Below are 19,343 nucleotides of genomic sequence, written 5' to 3'. Positions count from 1 at the left end.
TTTAATGGAAGAAGATTCATCTGAAAGTGACATCAGCGATCAGGACGAAGCAATTTCCAGTGATGAACTTGAACAAGAGTCTTCCTCAAGGTTGTGGCCATCCACTGACTCGAACATGACCTTGGAACAAATGATTCAGTTGCGGGAACAAGTCGGTTTGAAGAAGTTCAAGGCCATCAAAGCTTCCACTGGCATGAACACGCAGGAAAATAATAAAAATGAACCAAAATCAGGTTTCAAGCGGAAGAATAAAAATCGGCCTCAGGAAATATCGTCCAAGATAAGAGCGAACAAATTGCAAAAGGTGCGTGCTTAGAACAAAGAGTTAGTTCTCGCTGCCAACAAGCAAAAATAATCAACATTTTTTCCCAGGTGGTGCCAACCAAACAGTCAAATGCTCGAGACCCACGATTTGACAATTTATGCGGCTCAGAATTCCAGGAAGAAATTTTTAATAAAAGCTTCTCATTTTTAAACAATATAAGAGAGCGCGAAATGCAAACTCTTCGAAAACAGCTTCACAAAAGTCGTGACGAATCGCAAAAGACAAAGATCAAATATCTTCTCGATCGGATGAAGCAGCAGGATGAAGCGAGAAAGAGCAGGGAAGAAAAAAGGTCATTGGAAAGGTCATTAAAGAAGAAGGAAAGGTTAAAGGTCAGTTTACTAATAAAAAAGACATCATATAGATAACTAAATGTGTTTGTTTGCTGTGATGTGCGCTAAGTTGCTAAATCCTTCTTTACCAAATGTAGGTTGAGCTGGGGATTAAGAGACCGTACTTCTTAAAAAACTCCGAGAAAAAAGAACTTCTTAAAAAAATTAAAAATGAACAACTTGAAAAAAGTGGTTCATTGAGAAAAGCTGATGGAAGAAAAGACAAAAAACTGAAATCTAAAGAAAGCAAGTTGATGCCACACAGTAGAAGATTAATCACCGATTAAGGTCGAAGTATAGAGCGTGTCCAGTGGTAGCCATGGAAGACTTTGTGAGGAGGAAGCAAAAACACAAAAGATCTACTTGTGTAACATAATATGTCGTGTTTTGTTTTCTTTGCAACTGTTTTATTCAAATCAAATAAATTTTAGGTGTCTTAGGGTAATATGTTAAATAATGGAAGGTGGTGATGATTTGCTGAGTCATTGCGAAGAAGAACTCAAATCTGCAGACGAAAGTGGTACTTATGATGTCGCTGGAGAGTCGTTTACAATCTTGACTTCTTCAAATGAAGATGACGAGAGACAAAGCGCCAAGGACAATAAAGAGATTGGGTTCGAGGTAGTTGAAGATGGACACGATGATATTGAGAGAAAAGCATCTGACGTGGTCGATCGTGCGATCGATTCTGCTTCTCTCAGCTTAAGAAGCAGTGGAGATTTTTCTCTCTTGGACGATGCTCCTGTGAACACGACTGATGCTAAAAAGGTTGATAAAGAGAAGAAGAATGACCTGATGAGTGATTTGAAGGGAAGTTCTCTTGAAGAGGACAAGCAGAAGACATGGGTCGATGTTCTTGGTTAGTTCTTGAATTATCTCTCAACCCAAATATTTTCCACTCTTGTATGATTTTATGATGAAATTATAGTTTAATGCCCACCCACCTGCCAGGCATAATTTTTGTTTTTCCCAGGAAATGGTTTGCTTCGAAAACGAACGATCTTTGGTGGCGCTGGCAGAGACACCAGGCCGGAGCATGGCCAGGAAGTCACCATCGAGTACTCGAGCAAACTTGCTGATGGGAGCATTGCGGAGGAAAATCAGAAATTGATTTTTATTTTGGCCGACCGTGATGTGCCAGATGTGAGTAGAAGTGATGTTGTAATAACTCCTTGCGTTTGTGCTGGGCTGTAAGCAGTGCCGGCTTGTGAGTTTTATAATTGGCTGCAGCTTAATTAGGCACTTTTAAACTTTATATGATTTCTCCATTTTCAAATGAACAAATTGAAGGTATTGACTGGCATAGACACTTTTCGAGTTACTGTCTCAATGGCAAGATATTTACTTACTTAATAATGGGATTTCTAGGACCACTTTGAAGAACTTTGTTCAGGTCAGTTGCGTATGAATTCCTTCACGCAATAAAGAAAAAATATGTTGCCTATGTTTCATATTTCAAAGTGCTTTGAATCCTACGCATTGGTCTTGTAAGACTTGAGGTCATGTTGCGTGGTCAGCGAAGCATGAGACGTGAAATGCGAAGGAGTTTGCGTGGTATCTGCTGTTCGTGTAATAAAAATAATTCAGCTCCTATTTACTGATAGTCTATTGTTTTAAACTTTGCTTGAAATGCGAAGCAAAATTACATGTGTAACAAATCGCAGTAACCGCACAAACTTTCATGTCAGATGTAGTGGGATTCAATGCACTGTAAAATATCAACTAGTCAATCTTTATTAGATATTTTTTTAGAGGGTAAAGAAATTCATATGTTACCCACCTCAGCAAAGTCTTTACAAGCCGATGCCAAGAAGTCTTGCCATTTAAAAAAAGAATCAAAGTGGGTCGAAATTTTCCATTGTTAAGTAATAAGTGATTGAAAAACTCTTGCCTTCAAAAACAAGCTTGCGACCGTAACCCAGAAAGGGTCTATTCACTATCTTCAATCTATATTGTGCTTAAACAATAAAAGTGCTATGTACAGCATAATTGTAGCAAATATGCAATCACAAACAATTATTCACATTGTCACATTCGTAGGCATATAGCAGTGGTGGGCAAACTGCGGCTCGCGAGCCGCGTGCAGCTCGCCCGCATGTTTCTTGTGGCTCTTCTAGTCGAATCGTAAAATTTCAAAAAAATTGTAAAGGCTACCAAGAGTACCGTTTATGAACGTTTTTCTCTTTTTCTTTTCCTTATTTAGGCCAGCATTGATGACAAGTTGTTAATTATCCAAATTTAATGATATTTTTCGATTGAGGAATGCAGATATGGAACAATTAAATGACATAAACTATTTATGACGTCATAAGTTCTTATGACTTGGCTCGTCAGTAAAGATTTAACAACCAAAGCAGCTCTCAGGTTCAAAAAGGTTGCCCACCCCTGACATATAGAGTACATCACTTTATATGCCTATCACTTACGGTTAACTCTATTTCAGCAAGGTTTTGGGGCGTGGCTAACCTAACGAAATCTTTGGTATGGGCTACTGTAAATTCACAGATAATAATCTTGATTCTTTAAAGGTTGCTAACCCAATTAAGTATGAACCCTGCCCACTCTGTTTGGACACAGCCTTCAGGCCTAGTCCTTTTCAACGTGTCCTGCCTTAACCCACTCCACCTTTAAAATGATTTTAATTTAAAATCATCCTAGCCTACAAGTTAAAGGTTCTGTTGCAGTAGCACTGGCCTACCACAGTAATAACTTGTTGTTACAAACCAGCATAAATCCAAGGCATGTTGCACAGTTTTGTACAACTTCGGGTCGCTACTCCTCAAACCACCAGCTATTTTGCTCCCGACTTGCTAGTAGGGTATTTCCCTTCTGTGAGTTGAAGAAAAACAACAACACAAAACACAAGTCCTAAGTATTTCCAATTAAAAAAAAATACAAAATATTGTGCACTTTGAAAGACGGATAGAAAATTAAAACATTTTAGGGTTTTGTTTCATTTGACTTGGGCATTTACAGGAGGAGCTGCTGCAGCTCCTATGTGTGACCCACCCATGGGCTCCACTATGTGGTGCTCATTGGAAAAAGTGGGTTCTAGGTCGATTCAACCCGCGGACCTTTCAACCCACGGACAATTTAACCCGTTTACTAAAACGTCTATGCGGTTTGTCATCTGGCGTTTGTTATAGTACTCTATAGCAGATTTAAAATGGTTTCATTAGCCCATACAGGCTAGCCTACTGTGACAGAATACAATGACCACCCATTACATGTTGGATAGCCTAACCATACTAGATTATGCAATGTCAGTAGAGCAACACAATACACCTATACCACTGGTTACAAGTCCACACTGCCACGAGAATACTCTGCTCGTCAGTCAGTTGAATCAACGGTGGGTTGAAAGGTCCTGAGTTGAGTCGTCCGACCACCGAAAAAAGTGACATTCAGGGCTGACATTTCTTGCAAAACTGTATTTCTGGAAGAAGTGGTTGTGGTTGTCACTTATGGCACAATTTTGATGAATTAAGATCCTATGAAGTGAACTCTTGCGCGTTTTTTTAACCAGGCCCTTGACCTGACTGTCAACCTGATGGAGAGGAACGAAGAATGTGAGATTGAGTCGGACTCAAAATATTGTTACGGGAAGGAAGGGAAACCCCCTAGTATACCCCCAGATGCAAGTCTTACTTACAACGTCAAATTATTGGGTATGTATGGGTTATTATGGGCAGCTGATGAAAATATTTTGGGTGTCGCGCTGACCAATATGTCTTGATCACTTTTTAATAGTTAACTTGAGAGTTTTCTGCAGAAATCGCCGAAGGACCTTACAACAGCGATGTTGCCGTAGAGAAGAGGTTAGACTGGGTGGATGCAAAACGCACGAAAGGAAACAATTTTTACTCGAAGCAAAAATTTCCCGAAGCTGCGATGACATATTTAAAATGCACTCGAGTCTTACAAAAAGGTAGATCTCAATGCCTAAACTTTTCATGAAATCAGGAAATAACCGGCTTCAACTCAGAGTGATTCTGCTGCTGTTTCATTCCAAAAATTTCTCCCCAGCATCCAATCAGAAACAGTCTGATAAAGTGATGTCACAGATTAACTCATACAGTGTCAAATGTCACAATAACCTTGCCGCCTCCCAGATGAAGCTCGGCAAGTGGAAGGAGGGATTGCAATCTTGCATCGTCTCGGAGAGGATTGATCCAACAAATGTCAAAACTTTATTTCGAAAAGGAAAAGTAAGAATGCTGCTTATAAACTTTTATTAAGCACTTAGTTCAAAAATTTGTTCAAAAATGCTCAATACTCAAGTTGCAATGAAGTTAGTGCAGAAGTTCCACCAAATATGGAATGTATTTTTGAAGCAAGTTTGATTTGCCCTTCCCTAATTATCTAATATCACTTCCCAATTAGTTCCTAAATTGACAACTGGTGTAGATTGGCTTCTGATGCGTTTTTGCAAAACACAACTATTTTTGGACTAACATGGTCCTTCGAAAATAAACCTTTTACAGCACCTAATTTCTTTAACTTGATTATATTTGCAGATATTGGCAGAACTAGGAAACACCGGTAAGAGCATAGCAGCTCTGAAGAAAGCGGCAGAACTTAGCCCAAACGACAAAGCTATCCTGGTCAGCAAATGCCTACCCTTTGAAATTTTGAACTTGTCTTCATTGATATCGGTTTCGTCATTTTCCTCCTTAACCTTGTAATATGTGTCAGAATGAACTAACCCGCCAGCAGCGACGCCTAGCGAGCCAGAATGAGAAAGAGAAGAAAATGTACCAAAGGATGATCGGCGCCAAAATAGATGACGCCAAAGAAAAGAAAGTTCCAAAAGGACATTCTTTCTGGGTGGGCAAGTTGCACAATCTTGTTGTGTTGATTCTATCTGCGTGTCACCCTTAAAGTCCTGCATGTGGCCAGTACTATATTACGTTGCCCGTGTTAACTCTCGCTTCTAATTACAGAGCTCCAGTAAATCTCTGGTGGTTGGAAGTTCGTTGGTTGCGCTAGGAGCCGCTGTGCTGCTAGGTGTTTATCTCTCCAGATAGCACCGTCTAGGATCAAGATTCTGTTTGAGAAACCACGCCATTTCATGGCGCATGGCCGCTACTTATCACGCCGCCACATAAATATGCAATTGTTTGTTGTCAATGAGGCTGTTGCATTTCTTTTAGTTAGAAAATCCAATTTACTGTTTATCTATAAAATTTGCTTTAATTGCAACATCGTGACTTGACTGATAGAACAAACCAGCAGCTCCCATAGAAATCTTACCAAGTTGAAACAACGAGCTGCAGTTTCGAGAGATTTTATTCTTTACGTAGTTGCCCGGAATGTACGCGACAAGCCACAAGGTCTTGGCTTGATCGAAACGACTGACAGCCCGATGCGACCGATTTGTCTGGCCTTTGCTGTGACCGTAGTTGGCGCCGATTCCACCCCTGCGCTATAACAACAAATATGCGCGCTGTGGTTTTGTTCCCAGCGCTCTAAATGACCTGGCCGAGCGTGGAAGCGATTTCACCGAAAATCACACGAAATGTTGAAAAACATCGGCGTTGACGCAAGGTTTGTTTCTTTTTAAGAGAGTGATGTCTTCGAACAATTTTTTCCTTTGAACCTGTGAGATTGTTATTTTAAGCTCGCTCTGCCACTCCTGTGTAAACATGTGCAGTTAATAATTAATTGAATGTCGACCTGGTGGTTGTGCCAATATGTTTCTGCCGATATTGCAGTGAAGGTTTTGAGTCGGAGTGGGTTAGCGTGGCATTTTTTTTGTAGAAACGATTTGACTGTGACCGCAGAAAAGTACGATTAATAGAAATTAGAACGCATTGTTGCAAAAATTGATTCGGTCTCGCATTAAAGAACCATTTTAAAATGATGTTTTAACTACCTGGTTTGATGTCTTTTGCTGAAGATTCCTTTATAGAAGAGAAATTTTTGTTCAACTTTTCTCTTCGTGCAATTATCTCTCAAGCGTACTGCTGGTTGCCACAGCCGCAATTGCAAGTCAGTTGTTTCACAATAAATGAGCGTGATTTGCAGCTTTGTTTGATCTGTCTGAGAAAAGTTTTTGGGTGTTATCAGTTAAGAAGACGACAAAGACCGCACTAGTATGACGTAATATCATCGTCATACTCAGATTTCACAGCAAGAAAGCATGGAGTGTGACGTCAGCAGTTTCACCGCAGTATGGAATTGTCCTGTCATGCTGACCAATCATTGACAAACTCCGTATTTGTCGCAGCGTGGAGCGCTTTAGGATCAAAGTGCAATGAAAATTATGGTGTCTTATGTATGGAGTTGTTTGATTGGTTCAATTTATTTTGCGATTGGATGCTTCTGGGCTTCGATCGTGATTCCATCAATTCTAATTAAATCTGTTCTTGAGGGATCGAGTGGTGTGAGGAAACTGCTTGAAAGAAAATCACACAACTTGCTGCCGGAATGTAAGTGGTATTAAAGCATCGCCCCGTCCTTAATTGCATTTCACATCACCGAGATATATTTGATAGAAGGCAAGATTTTCTTCCCCGAGTAAATTTAGTTGTCATCACTTTTGCTTTCTGTTTTGGTTTTAGTTGCGCAGAAAAATTTCCAGCATGACTTCGTGAGAACAAAATCTGGGACCAGGTTTCATTATGTTCACACTGGTTCAGAAGACAGTCCACTGATGCTTTATCTTCACGGATTCCCTGAATGTTGGTAAGTTGATGTAAATCTTAGATTACTTCCTTCTTGATACCACCTTTGTTCAACTGAATTGCTCAGGAACAGCTGGAGAGGCGTCCTGGAGAAGTTTAGCTCAAAGTACCACGTGGTGGCGTATGACATGAGAGGTTATGGCGACTCTGACAAACCAAAATGTAGGAAGATATGACAAATAGAAAGGGCACAGGCCCTACGTACAGAGCTTCGATACTTATAAACATTGACAATGCTCCCCTGGATACAATGGTTTGAAACGCCTGCCTCACACTTTGTCATAATTCAATATTAACCAGTCGCTGGTTCTATTGCAGCAATTGGTAAATATCACCTTCATTACTTGGTGAATGATGTCCAAGAAATCATAAAAGCGCTCGGATATGAGAAAGCGGTTATTGTGGGGCACGATTGGGGGGCAGTAATCGCGTGGGAAGTCCCGCTTTACTTTCCTGAAGTTGTTGACAAGCTCATCGTTATGAACTGCCCAAAGTTGCGGGTATTGACGTAAGTCTCAGTTTGAACCTTTCGTAAGGAAAACAGCGCAGGAACGATCGCTAGATGGCGATGGCAGTTAAGACAAAGACTAAGTAGTTTGTGTTATTTGTCGACATTTTTCATAGAGACGCAAAAATCTTGTTGTCAGGGTTTCATAGTTTTCTCTGCAAAAGTGTGATAAAAATCTATCTTACTACAACAAATGTTAAATTAAGAAGTGTTTAAGCGATGTCTTTGCTGATTGATACATTGACCTTCACTGACAAAATTAATGTTTAAATTGTCCCATTTTCTTTTTCCCAGTGATTTCTTTACGTCTCATCCATCTCAGCTGTTAAAAAGTTGGTACATCTTCTTCTTCCAGCTTCCGTGCCTCGCTCAATGGATGCTGGCTCATAATGATTATGAAACCTTCGAATTGCTAAATAAAGACGAAGGCGGCATTCAAAACAAAGCAATCGTTTAAACCGAGCTTTACAAGCATATGTTGTTGGTCGTTCTATTGGAACCGCCATCAACTACTACCGTGCAGGTGACGAGACACGGCGCACTATGCAAAGTTTGCCGTGCACAATTTTTCACCTCTTCAATTTCGAATTAAGTTGTTGTTTTTATTGTTTGACAAATTATCGGAATAGCCTAAACTTTACATATTTCGAAACTTTGTTTTGAACAGCTTGACGTGGATATAAATGCGCAGACATTTTCATGCTGGTTAATATCTGGTGCAGCTTTCTTATTTTAACACGTTGCTTTTAGTCAATCCAATTTATTGTGGAATGGATTTGCGCAAGAAGGCAAAACAAATTGTCCAACCCACTTTATTCATCTGGGGTGATAAGGACTTGGCTCTGGATGCCAGGATGGTTCCCTACTGTGCTGTAAGTAGTTTTAAGCAAATATGGAGTTTTTAATCCGGTAATTATCTGCTGTTTAATGCGCAATGTTATCTTTAGAAAGGCGTTCCCCGAATAAAAACTCAAATTGTTGATGGGGCCACCCACTGGGTGGCACAAGATGAGCCCGAGCAAGTTCATGAATTGATGAAGAAGTTTCTTGAAGATAACGCCTGAGGTCCAACCGTGTGACACTTATCACTGTACAGTAGTGAAATGGTTTTCAACTTTTCCAGCTGCCTTAAAGATCATTCGAGCTTTCAAGAAATCTGTGAAAATGCAATAAACCTTTCATCGAATCACTTGTAGCCTAAGTGAATAATTTTGTTCTTGTAATTATTACGAATACATGATTTCTCCAAAATTTATCTCTGTCTCCCAACCACTTTGGGTACCACGGATGAGTCAAACATATTTGAGTCAAACATATACGATATCGTCATTTTTCTTTCGATTCGATGCTTCAGATGAATTATCGATTCTGATTAGTTATTGCACGCTTTTTTAAAGCAAAAATTAGCAATGTTTGTATTCTGAACTTTTCAAACATTTCCCTAGCTTTGAAAGTAAATAATTTTACTATCTGGTAACGGTGTTGTCTCATCAGTCGGCTTGAGCCATAGAATACTAGTTGTTAGATTTCTATGGTTAAGCCATAGAAATTGCATAATACAGTAATTATAACAAATGTGTTTATCTTATATTTATACTTGAGCTTCGTACTCACCATTGAGAAGGCGAAAGAGAAAATGGTTATGCTCGAATAATTTTGAACTGATAGCCGGGGAAGTGCAGCAAAGCTTTTTTCAATGTTCTGAAGAAGTGTCTCTTCTTTTCGTCTTCAGAATGATGCGTAAAACGCTTTGACATCAGTTGAGGTTTAGTGTTTGTTATTAATCCAACTTAGCTAATGGTTGTGCACTTACCCTGTTAAGAAATGACTACCAGTTGGGTGATGGGCTTGCTTGTCGGCGTGGTATACTTCCTTATAGGAGGTTTTCTTTCTCTGTTGGTTGTTCCAGCTGTGATTGTGAAAGCTATTCTTGGTGGAAGCAAAGGAATTCGAGGACTTTTCCAGCGCAGATTGCACAATCAGCTTCCTAAAGGTTCATTGTTTAGATAAACTTAAGTCCAGCCCAGTTCATTAAATTTAACGGACTGATTTTGTTTTAGCAAAATATCATGGGGATGTTTGTAAAATTAATATCTTGGACGTTGGTGGCTTTTAATAAGTTTTTTAGTTATTGGAATGCAATTCGTTGCAAAACCTTGCACATACTTCTGGGGTTCAGCTGCCATGCTTTGCAATATGGATTGTTCTTATACTGAAAATATTAATTTCAGTTGCAGAAATGAAATTCCAGCATGACTTCGTGAGAACGAAATCTGGGACCAGGTTTCATTATGTTCACACTGGTTCAGAAGACAGTCCACTGATGCTTTGTCTTCACGGATTCCCTGAATGTTGGTAAGTTGATGTAAATCTCTAAATTATTTCTCGATTGTTTAATTCCAATGTGATTTTAAGGTACAGCTGGCGACACATTTTGGAAAAGTTTTCTGGAAAGTTTCATGTCGTGGCACTGGATATGAGGGGGTATGGTGAATCAGACAAACCAAGTTGTGAGTTTCAACAACTTGCGGCTGCGTTAAACATCTTTTGATTACAAATTTGGCCTGATCATTTTTGCTCGGTATCATGGTTTTTATTCTTGAAGAAAGTCTTGGCTTGACCGAAATGCGACAATGATTGTGGTCAAAAGCTCAGACTTCATACTTGGATGGCATCTCATCCACACAGAATGTTTGTTTTGGCTCAGTTCTCACTCAAACTCAGCTTAAAACACGTCCGAGAATGCAACTTTCTGCATATTGGACCATTATTAGAATTATTTGTAAACTTTTGCCCAAAAAAAACGAAATACATACTTACAATGCACTTAGATTTGCAACTTTACAATCTACGGGCGTTAGTTTAAAAATAGTAAAGTGTGAAGTCATTGTGATAAGCTGAGAAGGCGATTGCATAGTGTCTGTTTCATTGTTTATAAGAAGATGAATGCTGCCCGTCTGTGGCTTGATTAATTACCGTAACGCCATGCCTGCTATAATTTAGTTTATGAAATTTTAAACAGAGTTTCATTGACAGCAATTGGCGAATACCACATCGACTACCTGGTCAATGATGTCCGAGAAGTGATAATTGGGCTCGGGTACGAGAAAGCCGTCATAGTTGGTCACGACTGGGGAGGCGTCATTGCATGGGAAATCCCCCTTTTCTACCCAGAAGTGGTGAACAAACTGATTATAATGAGCGCACCAAGTCGGAAAGCTTTTATGTGAGTTTGAGCTTTCTACCCAGACAACTACCTCACAATACTGGTTTTGTCAGCACTATTAAGAGATGTTTATGTGATGCCATGCAGGGAATACCTGATGGGCAACGTACTACAAGTTTTGTCCAGCTGGTATATATTCTTCTTCCAAATTCCGTTCTTGCCTGAGTTTGTCTTCGCTGTGAATGATTATCAGTTTTTTGAGGAGTTTATGAACCAGGGTGAAAACAAGTTATCCTCCGAAGAAGTTGAAATCTACAAGAACTCAGTTGCCTCAACTATGGAATCAACTACTACCGGGCATGTGAGTGAACACATTCTCCACAAAAGCTTCCTAACCAACAGCTTGTCCTTAATGCAGGTAATCCGATGTATAAAGGGCTTAAAATGAAACGAGTGACGAAACAAATTGTCCAACCCACCCTCTTGCTTTGGGGGAAGAAGGACAAGGCCATCAGCCACAAATGCATCGACTACATCCAGGTAAAAAGTCCTTGGCTTGATCTTATCTTTACTGTCGCTGGCTGGTTAATAGAATCGGGGTTTGCTTTGAAAGTTGTTGTCTGGCAAAATCAAAGATTCGTCGTTTCCACAGAAATATCTTCCCCAGCTCTCCGTTGGATTTCTTGAGGAAGCCAGTCACTGGGTGGTGCATGAGAGGCCAGATGAAGTTTGTTTATTCATGGAGAATTTCCTGGAAAGAGATGACGACGTCTCTTCCTAAAAAGTGATTTAAGACGGACTTTATCTCTACATGATCATGTTTGAAGTCGGTTGCAACGCATGCATATGGTTTTGAAATCATCACTGCTGCTATGCATATTCAACACTGTACGAGTATGCAGTTTATCACAGTGTAATTCACTTTATTAGTGTTATCAATCACAGTGAAGCAAACTACTAAAATATAATGTCCAACATAATAAACCAAAAACACACGAATATAGACGTCCACAAAATTTGTAGCGATATGTAACTATATCTACTATTGTACTTGGCACCTGTAAAAAGTTATTTTGAAAATCGGAGAAGTGCATAATAAAATGATAGCCAGCAATGTGGTGTGACATGGTAACAATAGACATGGAATTAATCCTGGAATATTTTTAAACCTGCTTCGTGTTCCGCTGAATGAATCTGCTTTTCCAAACTCCAGAATTTTAGATCAATTTCTTTCGCGACTTTCAGGTTGATTTCTTCATCATTCTGTCCTACACCCTCATCATCACCACTAGCGGTGCTAAAGAACAAAGGGGATATTGAAATCCTCGGTGAAAGTTTGATGGCTTCTCCTGACAACTCGTTCTGAATTTCTACGTGAGGTTTCAGGTTCTCTGGCTTCCTCACAACTCGAGATTTGAATTTCTTTTTCCCTAAAGTTTCCTTGGCAACCGGTGTTTTGCTTCGCTCAGATGAAGATTGCGCGATCTGAGAGACAGCTTTCTTCTTTCCCAGCTTGCCTCTCGCCGACTTCCTCGCACCCATCCTCACACTCCCACCTTCATCTTGGTTCGCCGCCTCCATCAAACCCGAGCTGATCCTTCTCGTGAGCAGGGTGCTTTGGTAAGCTTGCATTGGCATCCTGTCCACTGGGTGTCCTTCCTTTTGTGCAGGTAGCAGCAGTGGCTTCGCAGTCACGTTGAGCGGTTGCATGCTCATTGATGTATTGCTTGTCACGTACACTGAACTTGTCAAGGGGACCTGTCTGACGTCATTAGATGATGGCTGTTGAATCATAAACGAATATGGCTTAGAAGTCTGTTGATTTGTCGGCATGGTGAGCACACCACCAGGGCCAACAATCAACTGACCAGCACTTGGCAGAGCGCCAACTATTGATGGTTTTGTTGTGTTACGAGGAAATTGCTGCATCCCTGGGCTCCTGCCTCTGTATGACAAGGATGGAGGTTTACTTATCTGGGGGCCGATGAAATCTTTACGAACCGGAAGTCTCGACGGTGGAGTTCTTGATTTTCTCTGGATGCTAGATGACGTCTCTCTTCCTGGGAAGTAAAAGGCCCGGGAAGAAGAAGATAGCTCTGGTGGCTGCACCATCTCACCTGTCCCATACAAGGACTCCAAGGGCTTAGCGATGCTCACATCCATGGGATTGGAGCTGACCAGAGTCCTGTGCTGGTTCTGTGCGCCCATACCGACCAACTCGCTGTCAGAGTTGTAATTGTTTGCCAGTGAGCTTGACGACACCGGAGTCTGCGAGCTCGTCTCGGGGTTAGAGTAGGAAGACGAGTTAAGGACATTTTTTTTGGATGCAGGATCATTGCTTAGTGAAGAATGATCGTGAAGATGAAAGCTCTGCATCTTGCTTAACGAGAGATTGGAGGGAACACTTCCTGTCGTTGCCTTGCTGTTCACCATCGCCTTGATCAAGTTCTTCTGTCGTTTTATAGCGTCAGGATTTGATTGATTGACTCGTCGTCGTGAAGTGACGGAGGGTTTCAGTGATTCTGTGCGTGGGTTCATGTCTGGGATCTGTGCGTTGTTGTAAACATTGCGCACTGACGTGTTTGAGGAAAAGCGTAAATTGTTGTTGGGGTTTGATGCCTTTGATATGTTGGTGTTAGAATATCTGCCAAAAGAGAAATATTTCGAACAACATGCAGCAACAATTGACAACTTCAGTGCTCTTTGTACCTTCTCCTCACAAGCTGATTGTTGTTGTTCATTTGTGTCAAGCTGTTGGTAGTCGTGGAAACTCTGGTGCTTATTCGAGCCATCCTCCTCGGAAGGATCGGGTTGCCACGGGAACTTCGGACATATCTGAATCAGCCAAAGTTTCAATTCATTTCGTGTTGATAAACTTACAAAGACCAACAAACCTCAACATCCAGTTCCTCAAATTTTCAAAAGTCGTGAACTCTGAATGCAAAATGCGTGACCATGGATTTTCCTGGAGCATATCGAGGGCTGAAATTGCAAGCGCCCTTCCAACTTCTTCGAAGATCTCCGGCGTATACTTTGGTGGAAAACCTAAACCAGTTTGTGTTGAAGAGTGCTGAGTCAGCAGGAGACCTCATAGTCTTGTACCTGCTGCAGGTGGTGGTGTGGCTCTCCCATGGTCGTGTGATGCCTGGGGTATACAGTTAACTGTTCGACCGGTGTTGTAATTGCATTCAACAGTGTAGCTATGGATCAACCCAGCAATCTGGGATGGAAGGATGCAACATTAGGTTGAGATTACTTCATGAAAAGCAGTTGCACTTGTGCTATGACCTTGAACACGGCGACCCTTCCACTTCCTTCCTTGGACATCCCGTCTCTCTTGTCCCTCAGGTACATGTTCCTCTCCGTGAAGTTGCATCCATTGAAATCAAAATGAGCCGAATTGATGGATGCGAGCTTGGGAAATAGGAGGTTGTCCACCTGGTTGAAGCACACGAGGTTTGCTTCACATAAAAGATTTTGTGATTATATGAAATATACCTGGTCTTGTTCATCGTCCATGTGGTTGCCGTATATGAAGCAACCCCTCTTCGACGCATGTCCGTGAAGATCAACATAGAATGCAACACCGCTATTTCTGGGCGGAATACTGAGGAGATCCCCATGAAACGGGGAATACTTTCTCTCGCTCACCCCCGCCGTTGCCTTCATCCCTTCGACCTTGGGTGAAATTATTATCAAAAGTTTCTGCTTATTCAGATCACAGCAACATTAAGCACTGACTTTTAGATTGACTTTTTCAAACTCATCCATGACGTCATATGTTTCATCCTTTTCTTGTGGTGTCCCATTGTCTTTGTCCGAGATTGTTGTGACATCATCAGTGACCTCAGCTTCTGACTTGAAAGTCGCATAGTAATGATGGTAGAACAAAATAAGGGTCTGAGCTGCAAATACCGGGGCGTGCTGTTCGGGGTCAGGGTTCAGGTAAACTCGATTCAAATTTACCCCTTTCTGGTCTGTTCTGTAGTGACCCCGGTAAACCCCGTCTGGGTTGAGCATGGGCACCAGTTTAAAAACAAACCTGAATAAAAATACTGAGTCTTCATCAAAACAAACATTTTCTGTTCTGCCATTTTCCGGCAACGAACCTTTTCCTGAGAGCTTGAGCCCGAGGATCATTTTCACGGAGAATAAATTTGAGAAACCCGTTGAAGACAAAGCTGGCAGGGGTTTCCCCGGGATGGACTCGGCTGCTCAGAAAATAAACTCGTTTCCCGTAAAATCTGTGACAAAATATTCAACATAGTCCAAGCAAGCTGTTCCGGGAACAGGCAATTCTTACTGGTGTGCTCTTGAAATGGTTTTCTCGGGAAACAACTTTTCAAGTCGAGGCTCCCGCTGCCAAGTCATATTTTCACATGAGCTGACGGTGATTAAATCAACTCTTCTCTCATCTATGGTGCGGCATACAAGCTCACGGTGATAGTAGATGGCGCTGTCTTTCAATTCATTTGGTTTCAACTCAGCACAACCTTTGAAGCATTCATCATATTCCTGCACATGAAGTTAAACAAATCCTCATCATGTGTTTGGAAATACAAAAAAATAAGCTTGCAACACGTCATTCTCACTGTTTCAACAAACGACTTGGTCTTAACAGATCCTACCCGCATTATGATCTTGTTTTATCGACAACTGAGACCAAAATCTTACTCAGCACAAATTATTATTGCTCTGAATTGAGAGATTTTGATAATTTCACCTTCAGCATATCTTGGCACTCGGTGTAGCTCCACGGAAAGCAAAAAGCGAAATACGTTGTTCCTCCTCGACTCTCAGAAAGTCTGTGGCTAAAGGAAAGCATGAACTGGCCATCCAGCATTTGATAGGAAGGACGGTCGCGTATTCTCTCCCACTTTGGCCTTGACGGAACAGTTTTAACGAGAGGGCTCATGCCCTGGCTGTACAGCTTGCCCTGAAACACAATTTTTTTAAATTTACTTTTCTGCAGAGGATTCGACACAAAACGTGGAAGCTGTGAATTACATGTCGTATGCAGCGAACACCAACAGAATAATGGTTGCTGTATCAATAGTAAGCGGAAAATAACCAGATATACTACTAAGGAAAGAGTATCAGACCTTCAAGTGCAAGGTGTACCAGGCATAAAAATGCTTACCTGTCTATTTAAGTTGACAATATTGATTTTGATCAGTTTGTTCGGAATGTATCCACGCACGCCAAAGTAAAACCAGGACCGATTGCCATTTTCATACGGAGTGCCTGCACAATCAGGTCTTGTCCAGACATTAAACTCATAATCTGGAGTAACTGTGCAACCATACAACAAGCCACCATTTGCCCCATCGCTGTCACTCTCTGGCCGCTCCACCTTTTCCACTCGGGCAAGATTTCCAGAGTCAAACTTTGAAGTAAAAAGGAGACCACCACACCTGACTTCCATCCTTGTGCAACCTTTGACCTTTCTCACTTGCAGCTCATTACTTATTCATCTTGAAAGATTATTGCAATGACGCCTGCAAGTTATTGTCACATTTTTATCTTAATTGTCTGTCAGCAAGATGTGTTTTATTGTGAAGTTTTATTTTTATAACTGTACTTTTTGCTCCACACAATTGTTAAGAAAACTAAGGTTATGGATAAACTTAACAATGCAAAAACTTCAAGGCAGTACAGTTTCTGGCTAGTTAGATGCCATTAATATCAACCTCTGCGGGCACCAAAAATCTGGAGACCAAATTACAATTTTCTGCAATTATAGAGGTTGATGTAATCCGTGCAACTGCTCGGGGAGAAATATGTTGAGCATTTTATGGGCAATTTTTAAGGAGATCATCAAATACGCTGACTGCAATAGAAGTACACAATATACCAAACTTATTGACAATTTTGCTTTAATTAAGCGAGCTGGATAAATTTGCTGCAAAAGTTAGCGCCAATCCAACAAACCACTGCAAATATTAATTATCGGGTAGAGTGCTATTTCTACATGACGCAGACTTATTTAGTAGACTGTACTAGGTTGGAATAGCAAATGCCATATTATTCTATTGCGCAGCTAGTTTCTTCACTGGATGGAGATGGATGACTGAGTACTGGCCTACGTGAGAATTGAAACTTGCCCAAAGGCTCAGAAGCCGGGACTTGAGCGATAGGGAACATGACATGCAGATATTTATTATTCGGACTGAAAACAAGCTTTCCCATAGGGTTGATAGTGGAAGTTGTGCCCCTATAATAAAAAAGTTACCATTGTCAGCAAAGCCATGTCAAACCAAATTACAAAAGCATAATTTAAACACATTTATATAAAACAAAAATTAAGCTGATAACTTGGCAGGATATCATGGCTATGGGATATCATGGCTATACTATGGCTTGGGGTCACAGTCTGGATGGAATAGCCTTGTGCGACTGAATGGAAGAAAAAACCCAAAATTTGCGAGTTTGCACGATTTCATGATTTCTCATTGAAAACTTCCGTACATCCAACTTTTTCAGTCTGGCCTAGGGTGAGGAATCAACACTGGGTTTAGGTCGTTCAAATATTTTCCTCACACCAAAGATAAAAATTAATTAACATAATAGCAGACATAGGCTACGTTTTACGTTGCGACCTTCACCTTACTGAAAACACATCAACAAAACCTTATAAAACAAAATATTAGTTCACATATTTACAACAGAAAGCTGTTCGCTAGTGACTGGCATGCTCCTGAACTTAAGCAATTAGTTTTTCAATATCTTACAAAATATCGCTGCGCATAGTTCTGTAGTGGCTTGGGAGCCACAACCAATACCATTATATCAATTGTGGAAACGTATGCGCCATTTAACTATTGAAACATTGTTCATTGATAAAACTGCAACTAGCATTTCTGCAAGCTGCAATTTGGCTGCAGCTGCAACTTGAGAAAACTGCACTCGTGATGTAATATTTGGAAACTTGCTCTAAATAACTTTATGTGAAAACGCCGTTTAGTACGTTACCAGGTGATTTCATAACATCCTAGTTTTAACTGAAGGTAATTCCCATTGCCAACGCTTTGTGTTCATCGTTCGCGCGTTTTGAAATGTTTGTGTATTTTGTGTTGAATATTTCCGTTCACAGCGCTCTACGCTGTTATAAGCTCAAACTTCTGTGCGAGTAAGCGCTCAGACAGAGAGATACAGAATCGTACGAACGTGCTACATTATTCGCGTAAATTATAATTTGTTAAACTTGTTTTAAATGATGAATGTTAAGTTTGTGAACGTATTATAATCGGAATCTGTACAGTTCCTACAATAAAGGATTGCTTCTGATAAACGGTATCTGTTAATCATAAGAACTTGCGGTTAGTAGACGTAAGGTTAGAGAATTCTAACCGCATGCAACCTTCCATTCAGATTATTAATTCGGCAGGTAAATTAAGACCGAATAGCATAAGTTAAGACAAGCAGTGACCTCTGCAGTTCAGTGAGTATTCAGGTATTTACTGTTGCACCACAAAAGAGTGGATTGCCTCTGACTGGTGCTGACAAGCAAGTGTTCTATTCTGTACTAGTTCTAGTTTAGCTCACTGCAGTTAAACAGGTTAATACTTATGATTGCTGATGTCAAAAATTAAATAGATGCAGGCTTGCAAAGTGTTTAAAAAAACAGTGACAAAAACTTCATTCATCCCTCTCCATTCGTTCACACCTGTAATTTTTTTCATTCACCCTAGGGTGAACCGCTTGCCTGTTTCAGAAGCCTAGGCCTACCAGATTGCTATGGCCATGAGGTGGCCGATTACGGCCGTTTTTACTAGGCCTAACACCTTGGTTGTTCCAAACCAAAAATGACAAGTGCGGTGTGCAAAGATGGACAGACGCAATGCAAGTGCACACTCACGCAGTAATGTACACAGCTTGATTTACTCAATCTGTAAATCAAATGAAAACTGATTAAACAGAAATTCTATCCAAGTTGTTATCTTTAAGTGCAAAATAACACACCTCAAGTTCGACACCGAAGCTCATAAAAATCAGTATTGAGTACGCTTATGCCAAAATCTGGCTACAAAATGCAGTAAGTTGCATATATCCTATATAGCCTTCCTACAAAACACGCGTCTATTTGCACGCTTCACTTGACTAACTTCACAATGGGCTACGATACGGTATAGAAATCTTTAGCTTTTGAAGTCAAAAAAATCAACAAGCTGAACTGAAATATTAGACTATATTCGGCCTTTGAAGCTAAATAACATTCTTCATACTAGAACCGTAACAAAAACAATCGGCAGTCCAGGATTGTATTCGTACAAGGATCTTGGCTTTACGGTAATGGTAAGTTGGTAACCTTCGCTCTCCACCATTC

General features: G+C 40.6%; 4 protein-coding genes and 1 pseudogene across 5 annotated transcripts; 4 read left to right on the top strand and 1 right to left on the bottom strand.

Moving 5' to 3' along the window:
- The first annotated feature begins 4 nt into the window (after window positions 1-4).
- Window positions 5-1,088, top strand: LOC143462579 (ribosomal RNA processing protein 36 homolog). The gene is made up of 3 exons (XM_076960798.1): window positions 5-304; window positions 373-657; window positions 756-1,088. The coding sequence occupies exons 1-3, from the start codon at window positions 5-7 to the stop codon at window positions 942-944; spliced, it is 774 nt and encodes a 257-aa protein (XP_076816913.1). The 3' UTR covers window positions 945-1,088.
- A 25-nt stretch (window positions 1,089-1,113) lies between these two features.
- LOC143462577 (peptidyl-prolyl cis-trans isomerase FKBP8-like) lies at window positions 1,114-6,683 on the top strand. The gene is made up of 8 exons (XM_076960796.1): window positions 1,114-1,516; window positions 1,631-1,800; window positions 4,184-4,325; window positions 4,430-4,585; window positions 4,684-4,865; window positions 5,175-5,261; window positions 5,353-5,484; window positions 5,601-6,683. Exons 1-8 carry the CDS (start codon window positions 1,114-1,116, stop codon window positions 5,682-5,684), a joined length of 1,356 nt encoding a protein of 451 aa, XP_076816911.1. The 3' UTR covers window positions 5,685-6,683.
- A 198-nt stretch (window positions 6,684-6,881) lies between these two features.
- On the top strand, window positions 6,882-12,131 carry LOC143463416 (epoxide hydrolase 1-like; annotated as a pseudogene). Its single transcript, XR_013118303.1, has 12 exons — window positions 6,882-7,088; window positions 7,221-7,344; window positions 7,411-7,505; window positions 7,662-7,851; window positions 8,274-8,374; window positions 9,674-9,844; window positions 10,083-10,206; window positions 10,267-10,361; window positions 10,888-11,077; window positions 11,165-11,378; window positions 11,436-11,557; window positions 11,670-12,131. The product of XR_013118303.1 is annotated as an epoxide hydrolase 1-like (transcript).
- LOC143462581 (epoxide hydrolase 3-like) lies at window positions 7,718-9,669 on the top strand. Its single transcript, XM_076960801.1, has 4 exons — window positions 7,718-7,851; window positions 8,207-8,374; window positions 8,602-8,723; window positions 8,799-9,669. The coding sequence occupies exons 3-4, from the start codon at window positions 8,622-8,624 to the stop codon at window positions 8,913-8,915; spliced, it is 219 nt and encodes a 72-aa protein (XP_076816916.1). The 5' UTR covers window positions 7,718-7,851; window positions 8,207-8,374; window positions 8,602-8,621; the 3' UTR covers window positions 8,916-9,669.
- On the bottom strand, window positions 11,915-17,041 carry LOC143462574 (cytosolic carboxypeptidase-like protein 5). The gene is made up of 11 exons (XM_076960794.1): window positions 16,158-17,041; window positions 15,741-15,953; window positions 15,321-15,532; window positions 15,127-15,261; window positions 14,759-15,059; window positions 14,516-14,695; window positions 14,306-14,455; window positions 14,120-14,237; window positions 13,912-14,062; window positions 13,727-13,852; window positions 11,915-13,661 (listed from the first exon to the last, which is right to left on the bottom strand). The coding sequence occupies exons 1-11, from the start codon at window positions 16,440-16,442 to the stop codon at window positions 12,164-12,166; spliced, it is 3,369 nt and encodes a 1,122-aa protein (XP_076816909.1). The 5' UTR covers window positions 16,443-17,041; the 3' UTR covers window positions 11,915-12,163.
- Between the last annotated feature and the right edge of the window lie 2,302 nt (window positions 17,042-19,343).

The sequence above is a fragment of the Clavelina lepadiformis genome, chromosome 6 (assembly GCF_947623445.1).
Source record: "Clavelina lepadiformis chromosome 6, kaClaLepa1.1, whole genome shotgun sequence".
Lineage (NCBI taxonomy): Eukaryota > Metazoa > Chordata > Ascidiacea > Aplousobranchia > Clavelinidae > Clavelina > Clavelina lepadiformis.
The sequence above is the reverse complement of the archived record's forward strand: the minus strand, read 5'-3'. Positions and strand labels throughout refer to the sequence as shown.